The sequence below is a fragment of the Hypomesus nipponensis genome, chromosome 4, assembly GCF_054491055.1.
Source record: "Hypomesus nipponensis isolate SF chromosome 4, ASM5449105v1, whole genome shotgun sequence".
NCBI lineage: Eukaryota > Metazoa > Chordata > Actinopteri > Osmeriformes > Osmeridae > Hypomesus > Hypomesus nipponensis.
In genome coordinates, this window is record NC_140364.1 from 2172284 (window position 1) to 2188977 (window position 16694).

At 45.9% G+C, this 16694-nt stretch overlaps 1 protein-coding gene across 1 annotated transcript; it reads right to left on the reverse strand.

Moving 5' to 3' along the window:
• Positions 1–520: 520 nt before the first annotated feature.
• Positions 521–6400, reverse strand: slc39a7 (solute carrier family 39 member 7). Its single transcript, XM_084696771.1, has 8 exons — positions 6266–6400; positions 5241–5653; positions 4139–4307; positions 3739–3819; positions 3491–3619; positions 3166–3291; positions 2759–2955; positions 521–1621 (listed from the first exon to the last, which is right to left on the reverse strand). Exons 2-8 carry the CDS (start codon positions 5643–5645, stop codon positions 1367–1369), a joined length of 1362 nt encoding a protein of 453 aa, XP_084552897.1. The 5' UTR covers positions 5646–5653; positions 6266–6400; the 3' UTR covers positions 521–1366.
• Between the last annotated feature and the right edge of the window lie 10294 nt (positions 6401–16694).

Sequence of the window (16694 nt, forward strand, 5' to 3'; positions counted from 1 at the left end):
ATTGAATTTAAATACGCTTACTATACAATGCGTCTATAATCAGCAAATTACATATTATTATTACTGAAATGACTTCCTAGTAATGTTTACAGTGATATGCTGGAGGGACGTTATTTGTCTGTGGATTTGGCGGGTCGTGTCCGCCCCTTGTTTACAGCACTGATTGTCAGTAAAGGGATGGAGAGAGGATTCATCTTGGAAACATCTGTAAGTAGAGGTACAGGAAGTACAGGAAGAGTCATTGTTGGAATGAGAAACTCATTTTCATGCTAAATGTGATATCATAACCTAAAAGTGTGCTCAATAATTTCCTTAGCAATTGCACTTGTAGCACATGTAAGAAGCTTCAACATCCAGTTGGTCTGTGTTTCCGTAGCTTAAGATACCACAGTTCCCCAGAAGCAGAAAGGTATGGGTGCAGTGGGAAATCCTTATTACCCATAAGACGTCTAATATACTGATGACTATGTCACTGACATTTACATGGAAATATTAAACTGAAGGAGACACACCCAGGGACAACATTACAGATTACCTTTTAAAACAAAGAAAAGTTCAGATGAAACAGTTGACATTCTTCTCTCTTTAGTTACCCGGGTCATGATTTGCCAAGAGTACAAGAGCTACTGGGTTAAAATAAACTATTTAGCTCCAGCTAGTGGCTTCATTTTGTAGTACATTTTCTCACTTTTTCATGACTACTCCAGAACAGCATTACTACATATTGATCATTTACATTTACACACTGTAAAATGAATGCCATACTTTCACATTCAATTGAAATAATTCCCCAAGCCTACATAGACATCTTCACTCGTCAGCTAATTTTGACAGTAAAATAAAATAAAGAGACAAAGAATCATACGTAACATCAGTGTTGTGGTATTCATAGTTCAACTCACAGACAGAATAGAATTAAGGTACATTTACTGGATCAAAAACATTTTAAACTGTTAAACAAAACAAAAATGAGAAAATGGTGGATAGACAGACAGCCTCCAGTCCTGTGCCTTCCTCTCCTCAGTCTTGGTTTGATTATTTGCTTCTCTGACACTAGCAACAGTCCTGCGGACGGGCACCAATCACAGTTCACATCTTCTCCCTCTTCCCCTCCGGTTAGTCACTCGTGGAATGATTTGGCTTATCACTGCTCACATTCTCTTTGTAACATTCAGGTGAACAGTCCCAGTAGCTCACTATCAGTTGATATTCATCATATCTCTCTTTCTTTCTCTTTCTCTGTGTGTCTTACAAAACCACCTTCAAATTTGAAATCCAGCTTTCTGGTAACGATCCTCATAATGTCCATCTCTTTTCCTCCTCCCTCTATCCATTTCTCTCTCTCTCGCTCGCTCTCTCCGTTCTCTCACTCATACTCAGCAATCAGAACCATCATGCCTATCCCAAACAGTAAGGCCACAATCTCCTTCACAGATTGGCCGAAACTTGAGCGGCCAACCAGGAGCTCCGGCAGGACGGTTACTGTGGCGATGTAAACAAAACCGCCAGCCGTGAATGGCAGGATCCAGGCGGTGGCGGCCGCACCCACCCCTTCGGCCAATAGGGAGCAGGCGGTGCCGGCCAGCGCCCCCAGGGCTGTCAGCAGCTGCAGACACATTGCCTGATTGGGAAACAGAGGAAATACAAGTGGCTCCTATTACACAAAACCAGCATATGTTTCCCCAGATCACAAGCACACATTATCTATACATGTATATCTAAACATAGTTTTTGAGACAGTGCGAGCATTTTTTACAAACACTCGCGCATGTGCGACCTACACATTTTGAATTCATTGGGTGTGCACTGTCAGCACACGTTAGCAACAACGCATAGATACGACGTTCTAGTCAGACAGCGATATCAGTGTTCCTTCTGTATTAGTACCGTAGCTAAAAGTCTAGGAAAGTTAAGGCAATTTTTCACTAGGTAGGCCTACCTATAAACCTAGCTAAAAGTCTTGGAAAGTTTAGGCTATTTTTCGCTAAGTTCCTACGAACGTCGTAATCTGCCAGACAAGTGGGTTCCCCTTCGTTCTTTTGGTGAGCAGTTTCACGAGCCCTTGTTACTGTACCTGGCGTCATGGAGCCTACCACTAAATACTTATTTAGCACTAACGTTGCTACTGTATCCCTGCTTGTGTTTGAGCTGTTGCGCTGTTACACTCAGCAAGTATCGTGTTGTGGTGTCGGAGGACTGATTGAAAACTCAAGAACGTAAGAACGTTAACCCCCTTGCTAATATAAATCCCTAATTTCACTGGATAACAATTGATACATTTATGTATTATTATGCAAAATATTGAATGAAAACACTAAGGATGTCCCTTTCTTAATTAACTACCAGCATCAAATGATAATACACAATATATTTTAAAAATATATTATTTTTATGGGTGCTGAGATTAAATTTAGGGGTGCTTGAGCAATCCGAAAAGGGGTCTAAACCATTGCCACTAAATTGTACCCTCTCTAGTTACATTAATAAATGCATTGCAGGTCAATATAAAGTGTGCCCCATAAATGTTTTGCTTGCGCTCCTAATATTTTCAGTCAGGGGCTACTGTGCTCCTAGTAAAAAACGTTAATCCGGAGCCCTGCAGCTAAAGCTCCAATCTGTTCCTGAGGTCGGTATCTGTTGCTGGTGGGTCAGGGTTCATATCTGTTGCTGGTGGGTTATGATTAACATCTGTTGCTGGTGGGTTGTGGTTAACATCTGTTCCTGGTGTGTCTGGGTTAACATCTGTTCCTGATGTTACCTTTTTCTTAGTGCAGCCAGACTGGACGAGGATGGCAAAGTCTCCAATCTCATGTGGGACCTCATGCAGCAGGATGGTGACTGTGGTGACGGCGCCCACAGCAGGCCCCACCAGGAAGGACGCCCCTATGGCCAGGCCATCCGTGAAGTTGTGCGTGAAGTCAGCTGCCAGGTTCAGGTAGCCCGACACCTTGATGTCTGTCCACGCAGTACAGAGGTCAAAATATATATCGAATAATAATAATAATAATGTATTAAGTATATGAGTGTCATCTCTCCAAAGGGGATAGACATGATTACACTTGGATCTAGTCGCGGCTGTTCTAGTATCTGGATTTTTTTTCAGCTTGAAACAACAAAAAAGACCGACATTTGTCAAACTGAGAAGCAGAGTAAAAGAACCATTACCGGTGATTTTCTCCTCTTCTTTATCAGCAGGCTTCTCTCCTTTGCTTTCTTTTCCGTCCTCCTTCTCTTCCTTCTCCTTCTTCTCCTCCTCCTCCTCTCCATTGCTCTCCTTCGCCTTGGGAGTGGCTTAACATGAAAGACAGGATGGAGGTTTACAGCTTCATTCTGGAAGAGACTGCGTCTCAAACAAGTTTGATTACATTTAAAGTCTGGGCCCAGCATTAGCCAAACCAGAGGGCTTGACTTAATTCTGCCCGACGACAACAGGAAGACTTTGGATTTGTCTTTGTTTTGATTGGTCGTCGTGGCCGAGGACTCTGCCTACCATGGGAGTGGGAGTGGCCATGTCCGTCGCCACCCTTCAGGAGACGAACAAACTTCTCGACCACCAGGAAGGCAACAATGCCCCCTAGTACCCAGAGGCCCACAGACATCATGTGACCATGGGCAGCACCTATGAGGAGACGGTTCAGGTATAGAGAGTTGTTTGAGCTTGGTGTGTCTTTTGGTCGTTTGCATGATAAGTGGTTGTGTTAAGCAAACTTTCAATTAGGATATGTAATACATCAGCACCGTGGGAGTGTCCGTGGTCATGTGACTCCTCACTCTGGTGGGGATGGCCGTGTCCCTCGTCGCCATGGTGAGAGTGGGGCTCTGTGGATGAGAAAGGAAGGGGAGAATGAGAGAGAAAGAATGAGAGAGGAGGACAGAGAGAGGAAGAATGAGAGAGAGAATGAAGGAGGGAGAATGAAAGAGAAGGAGAATGATAGAGAGGGAGAGAGAGAGAGAAAGGGAGGATGAGAGAAAGGGAGAATGAGAGAAAGGGAGAATGAGAGACACGTTTGTCAGTAACTGTGACGTGAATCACTGTAATAATTGGCGTTGTAATCCCCCCCAAAAAAATGGGCTACTCTCCTTCTCCGCAATTATTTTGTCAAACAACAGATCAGTTGTCTTAGTTTCAGATACGCACCCAGGGCATGGGGAATGAGGTGCAGGAAGGCATCTCCAAGCAGGCCTCCAGAGGCGAAGCTGAGCAGGACCTTGAGCAGGTTCTGGTGCTGGTCTGTGTTGGACTGGACCGGGATCAGGAAGAGGATGAGGAACGGAGCAGCGCTGATCAGCAGAGTGGCTCCGATGGCCTGGTGAGGGGGAGGGAGGGGATGAGGGTGAGGGGGGGTAGGGGGAGGTGAGGTGAGGGTAAGGGGGGTGGGGGAAGGGGGGTAGGGGGAGGTGAGGTGTGGGGGAAGTGAGGGTAAGGGGGGTGGGGGAAGGGGGGTAGGGGGAGGTGAGGTGTGGGGGAGGTGAGGGTAAGGGGGGTGGGGGGAAGTGAGGTGAGGTGAAGGGGGTGGTAAGAAATATGGGATGGGAGGTGGGTGACGGAGGAATAGAGAATGGGGTTAGAGAAGAGAGGGGCGGTTGAGGAGTAGGGGGGATGAGAGGGAATAAAAGAAAATTGGGGAGGAAAAGTAGGAGAGGGAGTGAGAGATAAAAAGGGAGAGAAAGATAAAGGGAAAGAAAGAATGAGGGAAATATTTGTTTAGAGGGAAATATTCATCCTCATGTGCATCCATTAAGGTAAGTGAGCCACAACCAATACTCATAGGGTCACATAAAAACAGATACGAAACTCAGCAACAGACTGTCTGTGGAGAGAGCTGTTTGTAGAAGATGAAAGCAGTGGGATTGCTGGCGCATCGAGGGTTTTGTTTAACCTGCAGATAGAGCCGTGTTTGCTCAGGGCCTGAGGAGGTATGGCACAGCAACAACAGAGGATCGCATGAAGGAAAAACGGACTGAACAGGTCGTTATCGGGCTTCTGTTGAGCTTGATAACGACTCGTTCATTTGAATCAGGTGTGTTGGAGCAGGGAAACATCTAAAACATGCAGGGCAGGGCGTCCCTGAGGAACAGGGTTGAAGACCGCCGAGTTAGGCCGCAAATATGAGCTTGTTCTATTGCGCACACACACACAGTGACTCATTGCTTCTCTCTGGCCCATTTATTCCTTTGGTCAGCAAGGCCAGACATTCAAGGTCCAAACCTATCCGTCCATCCGGATATCGAGTACACACCTGCATCCAGAGCTCCACCATGTCTCTCTTCTCTCCCTCGGCCACTCTCTTCACCCTCTCTCCCCCGTGAGCGTGCCCGTGGTCGTGAGCGTGCCCGTGGTCGTGAGCGTGCCCGTGGTCGTGAGCGTGCCCGTGGTCGTGAGCGTGCCCGTGGTCGTGCCCGTGGTCGTGAGCGTGCCCGTGAGCCTCCTCTGGTGGTGGGAGGTTGGCTGCTGCAGTCCACTTGCTTGCCCCTTGGTGCAACTTGGGCTGACCGCCGTGAGAGTGACCATGGCAACCGCCGCTGCCATGGGAGTGGGCGTGGTCCCCGTGGGAGTGAGCAGTGTGTAGCTGGGTGACTAGCAGCACAATCGCAGACGTCAAAACGGTCAATGCTAGCAGACTTCTGTGTTGATGGTGACCCATCTTCTCACCTGCGACAGAGAGACATGACATGATAACAAATGAAAACTGAAAGTATTGCTACGTGCACGTACGTACATCACTGTTTGCTTGCTGACATTTGGCTTTGAGATGAGGTTAAAGCCGAGTGTGAAAGTTGTGCATTTCGTGCAATTTTCCCCACTTGCTCCCATCCTGAATTCCCATACTCCCACAGCTATGAGACACAAATTCAACAGAAGCCCTCAGTACAAAGCAACACATGAGACGTTGCACACACGCCATCAGCTCTTAACTACACAGTAAGAGACAAAGACTATCCATAGCTAGTTAGCTAAATGGCTAGCAGCAAAGCAAAACTTGAGATTAACTACTCAGAGAACGAATGGCTGGATATCAAACTGGGTGAAGTTTGCAATGCTAACAAACTCGGATGAGCTTCACGACCTGTGGTTAAAGGATAGCTAATCTGATCTTTTTTAAGTAGATACGCAAACAATGGAAGATACAGGATGCAACTGGGCTAGGAATTGAGTTAAGCTATTGATGAGCTACTTGGCTAGGACTATCTAGATAGCTAGCAAACATGTTTATGCAGCAAACTCGCCAACAACCTTCTGGCAACATAGACCAGTCAAACTCACCAGTAAAGCACAGATGTGTGGCGGCAAATGTTTTTTAAAGCTGTGCCGTCTAACGCGTGGTATTTATATTACTAACGCCGATCTGTGGCAAAGAAGCTAGGGCGCTTTCACAGACGTGGCATTTGGTCAACTCATTCAGATCTCGCGTTATGTCGTTCACTTGAGAAACAAACAGGTACGCGTGTCAAAGCACCGCGAGATAACTGAGCGCTCCAGCATCCTCATCCTGAAACAGAGCAGGATGCAGGAGAAAACCTCGCGGATAGTAAAAAAAAACAACTCCTAGACTGTTTCTGTGCTCTCTGAGCAAAATAATGCATTACAGCTCTTGGTAATATTTAAACATATTCAAGTAGGTTTGTTGTCCCACATTCTTTATTTGGCATCTTACAAAAAAAGTTACACAGTGATAGCTATTTTCTTCCAGGGGTCTAGCTGTCCTGGTCCTCAAGAATAGAGATACTTCCTTCTTGTAATAGAAATTAGTGTGCACCACGACACCTCACAGTGGAAAAATATTCAAGGCGAGACAGAACAGACACAAAAAATGTATATGGCCCAAATGGCAGTAACTTAGCCTACACAGTCATTTTGGTTTACAATTCTGAAAATATTCTCCCTGTAAATCACTCAACTTTCCCTCAACCACTAAAGTGAGACTCAAAACTGTGATTTTTTGTGTTTTACTATTGACTAACTTTTATAAAACGTATAGGGGGATATACATACTCAACATAAATGAGTGAATAGTGTGTGTATATCGTCTGTGTGGCTGGGAAGTCTAATTCAAGTTCACACCCTCTGAGACACACAGCTGCCTGGTCTGCTCACCCAGGGGACCCCAGCTGACCCGAGGTGACCCCATGTGACCCCTGGACCTGAGCGGGAAGGGAGACCCCATTGTACAGATGCAAATCAGGGGACCGATTCAACACCCCACAATTCGATTAGACATCTGCATATTGAGCATCTGTCCTCCCCAAATCTGCCAATACCCCCCTCTTTTCTCTCTCTCAGCTCCCACCTCCTGGGGGTAGCCCCCCACGACCCTGGGGGCAGCCTGCGTCCCTTGCCCCCGGCCCCCACCCCTTTGCCCCCATTGCTCCCCATGACCCTGTTAGACCTGGGGACAATCGCTGATCCTGCCCTGGCGACGTTGCAACCAGAGTTCAAGGTAAATGTCCTTTTCTCTGTCCGTCAGCCCTGTGCCTGAGCCTGGCCCTGGGCTCGGGCTAATCGTATGCACCGCGCTTTCATCTGCTTTCTCACAGTTTTGTCAGACCTGTCGGAGGGGGTGCGTGACTTAGCTGCAACCATGGAACCTTTCAGACCCGCTCGCCTCAAATCAATTCCCGAGGCTCCTTTTGCAGCCGATTCATTCAGAGGAATTCCTCTTTTCTCGTTTGGGATTCGTTCAGACACATTCATTCATTTGTTTGTTTATTCATTCACCATGGTTGAAATGATTGGAAAGGATGTTGAGTTTAAAGTTACACAGAAACAGACACATGGTCAAGACAACCTTTTAAGGTTGAGATTTTAGAAAAAGTATTTAAAAACATATATATAATTTCTTTCATATTACAATATTTTCTATGTCATAGATAAATATTCATAAAATCAAGAGAAGAACGCAACACTGAATGTCCTCTAGTGTAACACGTTGGATTATTATAGAGATGACCATGGATTTTCCTATCTTTCAGGTTACAATAATACAATAATGATACAAACTGATATATTAACAAGAAAGGATTTATGCCTAAACAAACACATTGACATTGTTTTATTACATCAATGTTTCAATATACATGGGTGTTTTTTCAAGTTAAGCTGTTAGGTTAGCTAAGGTATTCAGAACACATTTGTCTAAGGAGATAGACAGTAAAGTTATTTGAATTGAATACAAAAATTTAGCAAAATTAAACCCAAAGTACAAGACCCAAAGGTTCAGTGGGGTTTGGTTTTGAACTCTTGTCACGATGAAGGTGAATGTCCGGAAACAAGGCAAGTGGAGTGTTAATGGAGATGAACCATCTCTCTCGATTTGAGACAAAACGCACGCCAGACTTTATTAGCTTTGAGAGCCATGTTAACATCAAAGTACATTTTGCTCAATATTCACTGAGTCAGTCCACTCCTTAAAAATGAAAAAAAAACATACAAATTGTAAATTGAGATGTCAAAATGAAAGGAGATAATTTTGTCTGTCGTGGAGCCCTGCCTCTCTTTTCTCCCGCTGCGTATCTATCTGTAGCAACATCGCAATATCAAACGCTTTGGAGCCTCATAGTCTTGCTCTGGGTGATGTTTCTCCACAGTTCCGAAACACTAGCCCTTACTACGCTGTAATAGCATGGCTTATGGCTGTCTTTAATCCTATTACTGTGGGACATGCTCTGTGGATTCATGACCTGCCCTATCTGTGTTGGGGTGGAGGGAGCTGTGCATGCTGGGTTGTTCATCCCAGAGGCCTGGATGTCTGGGGGTGTGGGTGTTGTAGCACAAATTGCATTGTAAGATACCCACCCTCCTCCTCCTCGACTGTGTGTCATAACGTGTTACTCACTGGTTTTGATTTTTTGAAATCTTAATTGACTAGTTGCTTGCCAGGTTGGTTCTAGAACCTTGTAGATGTGGGTTCTACAACGTGCCTATAGATGTGTATGAGTTTAAAAACAGATGAACAGAGAAGACCCAAATATCTACATTAATTTAATATGTAATACTTCATTTGGAGTTAGTTTATGAAACTCCCAATATTGTACTCCCAACTTAACAGATTCCAGGGCAAAAAATATCTTGTTGCTACGTTGAGCTTGAATTTTGAGACATCAGCCTCTTTCATTGTCTGGGACTCAAAAGGCGACCGGAATGAGTAGATAGCAGAATGTTTTCCTAGAGTATCACTTATTTGTCCGTAGCTTGTACACACACACACACAGACACACACACAGACACACACAGCCTTTTGCAGTCTTTTCAATAGTCACATTTGCGTGGACATTGACCAGAGTCAATTGCCTGTCAAATGCTACGCGTGATTAGGCCCCAGTGGACGTCCAGCCTAATGTGGGTAGCCTCTCTCAGAGCCTGGTCAACAGGCCCGTTCACTGAACCCCCACGCCCTCTCACCCTCCTGCCCTCTTCCTCTTGCCCCCCTGCTCTCCCTCTCTCTCTCCAATGTCTTTTCCTCTCACCCCCTCTCTCCCCCAGGTTCTCCCCCTCCTGGCCCTTCCCCTCCCTCCCCTCTCCCCCTCCTCGCCCTCCCCCTCTCTCCCACGATTCCCTCTCACTGCCTCCCCGATTCCATCTCACCAGCCCAGTTCAATGTTAATGTCCAGTGGTGTCCAGTTGAACAGCCTGCCCGCGTAAAAAAAAAAGAAGCAACACCCCCCCACATCTCCTTCTTCCTTCTTTCCGTTCCTCCTTCTTTTCACACCATGGACTCCCCTTGTGTGCTGTCCAGCTGGCTGTGACCTGTGACCTCCTGACCCTCACTCCTGACCCCTGGACCCGTTCCCACGCCACGCCCTTTTGTGTGGTCCGCGCCATGGCAACGCAGCGGTCACCGCTGCCACGGTAACAGATGGACAGGGCCCTGGAAATAACTTCATTCAACCGAGCCGTGGACAATCTGCCCTGGGTACACCCTCCTGCCACACCACCCCCCCCCCCCCGCCCACCCTTCTCCTCATCCTTTTTCAAACACACACACACTGCTAAAATCCCCTTCCACCAATGACACTCCCTCCCCCTTTCGATCCCCCTCACACCCATTCCTCAGCAGGCCTCTTGGTCGTGCGATTGGATAAAGTCATTACCACGGCGATCTTGAAATCGGCCTGGCACATACAATCAAACATACAAGGAGATGAGAATGAGGAGTTGCCACGCAGCTAGCTGCACCAGAAGCAGCAGTGGGTGTCAGATGAATCCTGTTACACAGCACTGCTGGTGTTTACGAGGCTGTGGGAGTGGGCACTCTTCATCTGAGAGTTGTAATTATCTCAGCAACTTTTACAAGCCCTATTGTCTCCCCGCATCCTCCCAAGCAGGAGGGCTGTAAAGAGACATATTCTGGCCACAGGGGTTTGTTTGCTACTTGAAAAACGAGTGCTTTTGAAAGAATGGTGTCCTTTAGATGGCCAATAAGGTTTGAGGCAGAAAATGAACTGTGCTGGATGTGTTTGTGTTTTTCTCTGGGCTTTCACTTGAGCCGGATTCTAGGACATGGCTGTGAGGAGGAACAGAGAGGGGCTGTGTTGTGAATAGGACTGGATGCTGAAAAGGAGAGACAGTTTGTGTTGTCAAAACACACACTTGTCTCTGTGAAGAGAGGTCTGATCCACTACAACCTTTCACCTCCCTTTCCGGGTAAACAAACAAACAAACAAACAAAATGGCTTCCTGTCATGCTTGCACCGATCTAACGAAGTTCTGAAACTATTAAACAACTCCAAAATAGATTGTATAATGATGTAATTTTGTATTGTATAAACATCTATATTCAAAATTGTATTACTACTTAACCTTAAATAATTTCGTTTAATTTGATTAAACTAAAAGAGGAAGAGTTGTTTAATGACATTTAACAGGAGATTCAAATGTCCTGGGACACATTTAGTGCAACATAACAGGCCCACCAACCAGGGGGCTGACCATTCAAAAGAAATCACACAGGCGAAGCCACTTATACAATTTAGGATTTTGTGTCCCTCCATTTCGCATCGGCATCACTATCTTTCCCCTTTCGCTGCCCCCACTCCTTCCTCCCTCCCCCTCCTACCCTCCCTCCCTCCCTACCCCTCTCTCACCCAGTTCATTGTACCAAAGGAGATTTTCTCCATTGAGGCCCAGTCTCTTAGGTAACCCCAATGCTGCATGAAATGAGGAGCGAGAGAGAGAGAGAGAGAGAGAGGGGGGGGGGGGGGGGCAGAGGGGGCGGAGAAAGAGAGTAAAGGAAATTGAAAGACAGGAGGAGGAACGGTCAGAAAGGGTGGAAGACAGAGAGGGAGAAGGACGCAAGCTCAAAGAGTGAAGCAGCAAGTGCAAAAGATTTGAAAGCAGAACAGGAGCAGTCAGAAGTTGGAAGCAGAACTGAAATGAAAGAAGACTTGAGGAGGAAGATCAACTGCATAGTCTACCAGCGAGGGATTTCAAAATGTTCTTGACAAGAATTCAGTTTTGGGAAGGAAAGATTTTAGGCCTCCACAAGGCCCGGTATTTTATTTTCTGTCTCTCTCTGAGCAGAGACTGATTTGCTCCTAGTTTATGATCCCTGAATGAGTCTCACGAGTACCAGTACCAGTAGTGATGCTACCAGGTGGATCCAGTGATGCTTTGTGAGGTGGGCTGAAGCATGTCTCACAGCGGCAGCGGCTGATAGGTTTAGTCTGGGGGTTAGAGGTCGGGGAGCGTCCCAGTATTGACGGAGCTCTCCCTTCCTAATGGACAAGACACCAGGACTAACCAGCACACGGAATCAGATAACTTGCTTCTATCCTAATACAACTTTGAAAAGGGCTTTCTGGTAGGATGGGGAAAATGTATCTTTGGCGGTGTTGGGCACTGAACAGCAGATGGCAGGCCTGTTGCTGTTGACTTAGAGACGTTTCTGAAAAGATTTAATCTGAAGAAGTTGAGCAGTGCAGCGATTGTTCAGAATTTGTCTGACTAGGTAATAGAACGAATGTTTAACCAAATATGAATTTTTAATTGAAATGGAATTTTAATATTTGCACAATAGACTTTTTATTGAATTTTTATGTATTACCATTGATTGTCATTTACAATCATGTATTACCTGACACTGTGTAAAGTTTTTTTTTACAAACAGAGCCTTTTTGTTTGAGGGCAGTTTCTCTCTCAGAGGCCAAGCTGCCTTCCAGCTCAGTAGTGTTCGGCACATGGAAACGCAAATGGCTGTCTGTGAGCACATCCTCACAGGGACCCCAAGATCCTGCCGTTTCACAGGCCGAGATTCTGGCCCACTTTTGACCTTTTTCATTCAAGTATTTCTTGATTTCGGCCTTTTTTAAATACCCTTCTTGTTCGACCCTTTCCGCTTTTTCCCAAGCATGTTGTAATTTTGTTGCCGCCTAGCTCGTGAGCTGAGCGTTCCGCAGTGCTGAGTTATCATCGGAGCTTTTGTCTCTGTGATCGGTGTGACCGGCGAGGGACTCTCTGGCTTTGTTGTGGGCCACATCACCTCAGTCTCGGAGACACGGCGCCCTGGGCGCTGACCCTGCCGTTCATCAAAGTGTCAGCGACACAGAGAGAGAGGAAGGGGGGGGGGGGGGGTGGATAGACACAGAGAAAGAGAGAGAAGAAAAAGGGGGGTATAGAGAGACAGAGATGAAAGAGAGGGAGAGAGAGAACGAGAGGGAAGATGAGTAAGAGCCACCAACGCCTTGCCCTTTCCCCTCCTCTGTCCTCCTTCCATCATACCGTTCCGCCTTTCCTCCTCCATCCACCCAGCCCCGTCTCTGCTCAGGGGGTCCGGAGCTGATTGTCCAAACGCAATTCTTGTGTCTGCCTGTGTGAAAGCAGGAGTTGTGGGTGGACATCATGCCCCTGACCTCTCATCACCTCCAGTTGCACAGAGCCAGGAGAAGAGACAATAGTCACTATTGGGTGTAAAGTACGTTTTTTTCCATGAAAGGGATGTAAGGTGAGTGAAGTGTGGGCGGGGGGAGGAATGGGGGGGGGGAGGAATCTTTGTTGAAATGACTTAGTATTTCTCTTTCAACCCACAATGTTTTAAATATTTTACAGTTCTCAAGATGCAAACCAAGCCCGGCTGGTGTAGGGACGACGGGATGGTGAGGGATTGTGACCTGTTTGGGCGCATGAGAAAGAGATGAATAGCACTCACCGTGTTAAGTACAGTTGAATGTGTCCGGTTTGCTCTCCAGCTCCTGCTGCTTTCGTGCTTTAGCTCTCACCGCTATTTAGACTAAGTCTCACCAAATTTTCCCTCCTCTACTCGTAGCAGAGGAGCGAGATTGAGAAAAATGTGAATGAATGCAGGCAAGTGAGTAAACCTGGGATTGTCTGTGCGTGAATGTGTGAGTGTGTGTTTGTCTAAGTTCAGGGGCCAGACTAGAGGAGGGAAAAGGGGAACTGAGAGAAAGAGTAAAGGGTTTAGAGAAGGCCAAGAGAGAGTGGGCTCTAGGGAAGAGAGTAGGATTATCAGAGATGGAGGGATCTGGGACAAGAGAATAAGGACGGAGGAGAGGGCTAGAAGGCATTCCTGGAGAGAACATGGATATAGGAAAGGGTTTGCAGGGAGTGTGGTGAGATATAGGGCAAGTTTATTGAAGACACTATGAGTTGGTCAGACGGTGCAAAATGTATCAGAGAAGGAGAGAAAGTGTATGTTCCTGAGTGTGTGTGAGAGAGAAAGGCAGAGGCATTTGTGTGTGTGTCCATGTGTGTCCGTGTGTGTGTGTGAGAAAGAGGTGTGTGTGTGTGAGTTAGTGAGTGAGTGAGTGAGAGAGTGGGGCAGTATTAATATGTTAATGACCTGGTTGAAAGCACAACAGGCCCACTGACCAGGCTAATCAGGAGTGGACACACACAGAGGCTAATCCCTCGCGCCGCGTTCTCACACACACCCTCAGTCCGCGCTGCTGTCTCTCTCACACACACACACACACACATCTCTCTCATACATACACACACCGTCAACCCGCACGTGTCTCTTTTACACACAAACACACATACAAAAACACACATCCAGTAGTTGGATGCACAGTGTCGAATCCTTTGCACACCACACACACATACATGCTGACTTACTTACACACACACACACACACACACACTCACAGACACCCAGAGGTCAAGTCAGTCGGTATCACCATGGATACTGAGCTTACTGAAGGTGTGGTTGGACAGTATGGGTTGTCTGTCTGGCACAGTGTGTGTGTGTGTGTGTTTCCTACTGTTCTGCTGCCACTCTATGAAGCCTCCGATATTGACTGAAGAGATAGTCTGCCATCTGGGAGAATGGGAAAGTCTCAGGGGGTGAAAGGTAATGTGACAATGTTCCCAGTAAAATGTTAACTTTTGCTCATAACCTTTATTGTAATGTTTACATTTTTCTGTTCAATAAAATCCCTGAAATTGATGAGTATTTGAAGCTTATTCTGTGTCAGGGGCGTTACAGTAATAGACCATTTTACTGGGGCACGTACCCCATAATCTGATGTGCCCCAGTAAAGTACAATGTACTTTTTTCGTTTAGATTGATAATCCATGAAAAGGGAAACGCAGTCGGGACATTGATGTATAGTGCATATGCTGCACACTTTTGGCAAGGTTGGAAGAAGAAAAAAAGTGATATGAGTAATGAGGGGCCTGTGCCACAGTAGAGATTTATGTTGAGCAACGCTCCTGTTCTGTGACCAGGATATTACTGTATTGTGCTTGTAGTGTGACTGTGAAGGATGGTATTTAGGATACAGTGTCATCTAGTGGGTACATCAGATATTACATTATGTTTTACACATCAAGTTTCAAGTATATTCTAATGATATTTTGATTTCAGTAAGTGGTTAATTGTAGATCTGAGGTAAAAAAAAAAAAAAGACAGGTTGAAAATTATGTTCAGGTCTCACGTGACAACACACATGTTGCAAGCAGACGCAACTGCACAAAAAAATGTTTTAATGCAAAAGCACATTCGTGTTTTTTTTTATCCAAATAATAGTGTAATAGATGTAAATCTGGCATTTCTATGGTGCCCAGCCAATTTATATGTGTGTAGCCTATATTCTGTGTATGTTATTTTGAAAGGGCCATAATCTCTTAAGAAAAAATACGCACAACATTGTACATTTACAGCATATCATTTTTAGTTTTTCATACGAGTGTTGAGGGTGGTAGCCTTCACCCCCAACTCACACACATTGCATCATCCCCACTTGAAACATGTTCCCACGGCTATGTTTGCAACACTTTCCTCTGACTACCCTACTACTGGCTTTGAAATGAATACTACAGAAAGAGACAAATTAGTAGATGAATTAGTTTCTAGGACGACCATGAAATTGGGAAAGTATAATAAACTTTAAATGTGTAGTTTTCAGAATACTTTAAGAAATAAGTATTTGAACTGAACCTCTAAGCACTACTTGCTGATGATGCATCTTTTATAAAGTAAGAACAGGATCCCAACCAAGGCCAGACATACGATGAACCCCACCACTCCATTAATATGTTGGTACATACAGTACCAGTCAAAAGTTAGGACACATTTAAAAAGTGTCCAAACTGGTACTGTACCTGACCAGTAACATTGAGCTCTTATCAGCCTGAACGTCCTCTCAACCCCCTGGTGTCCGTGCTCCTCATGCATCCTTCGTAAGACCTCCCCTTGCAGACTGCATGGCAAGACCAGCTGCTTAGGACCCGCCGAGTATCGTGGAACTGCCAATATAAGACACCACCTTCCTCTTGTACCCTCTCCCATTGGTGCAACAGCTCCAGTGTTCGGCCATCTTCCCTGGCCCTGTCTTTGGGCCCTGGCTTGTGGCCCTGGGACCATTATTTCAAGAAGGCCATAATAACAGGATCTGCCGGTTGCTGGGATGACAGGACCTCTTCAGAGTACACCGAAAAACTGGATGAAGAACTCACTTCATTAACTGTAACGGAACAGCCCACCTCACCTGAAGAGGGCCTGAACAGGGCCTCAGTAGAGGGCCTCTACTGCTACTTGGCCAAGTGAAGGTGCAAATATTCTTTCAGGCGCCCTGGCCTGTCTGTACAGTGCATCTGCGTTCCTATTCTGCTTTCCTGGCTGGTACTGGATATCAAAATGGCCCACCTCTGCTCAATGGCTCATAGCTTCACAGTCTGCAGATGGCTAAGAGGATCTGTAAAAGATGATAAACTTGTGCCCCAACAGGTACTCACGGAATGTCTCTTTCACCGCCCATTTTAATGCCAGAACTTCATTGCGCTGTAGTTTTCAATAATCCTCCCAGAAGATTGCAGCCCTCAACTTGCAGAGGCAATTGTTCTTCTCGTCTTTCCCCCATCCTGCGACAGGACGGCTCAAAGCAGGGGGAGAAGACGACCACTTCATCTAAATATAGAAAGACGGACTGAAAATGCAGATCTCCCAAAATCCTTTCCATGAGCCTTTGAAATGTCCCCAGAGCATTACATAGGCCAAATGGTATATGATTAAATTCATACAGGCCAAACGGAGTACAAAAAGCAGTCTTGTGGTGGTCCTTGTCTACCACTGCAACTTGCTTGTAACCACTGGCCAGATCTAAAATTGAGAACCACTTACATACATTTACATTTAGTCATTTAGCAGACGCTCTTATCCAGAGCCACTTACAGTAAGTACAGGGACATTCCCCCCGAGGCAAGTAGGGTGAAGTGCCTTGCCCAAGGACACAACGTCATT

Bases quoted from the DNA above. Each gene is read 5' to 3' on its own strand.
- slc39a7 (XM_084696771.1), bottom strand. From the start codon at position 5,645: ATGGGTCACCATCAACACAGAAGTCTGCTAGCATTGACCGTTTTGACG. The intron at 4,308-5,240 runs GTGTGTACTCGA...CCCCCTCACCAG, and splicing joins TGGTGGAGCTCTGGATGCAG to GCCATCGGAGCCACTCTGCT. The intron at 2,956-3,165 runs GTAATGGTTCTT...CTGCGTGGACAG, and splicing joins AGAAGAGGAGAAAATCACCG to ACATCAAGGTGTCGGGCTAC.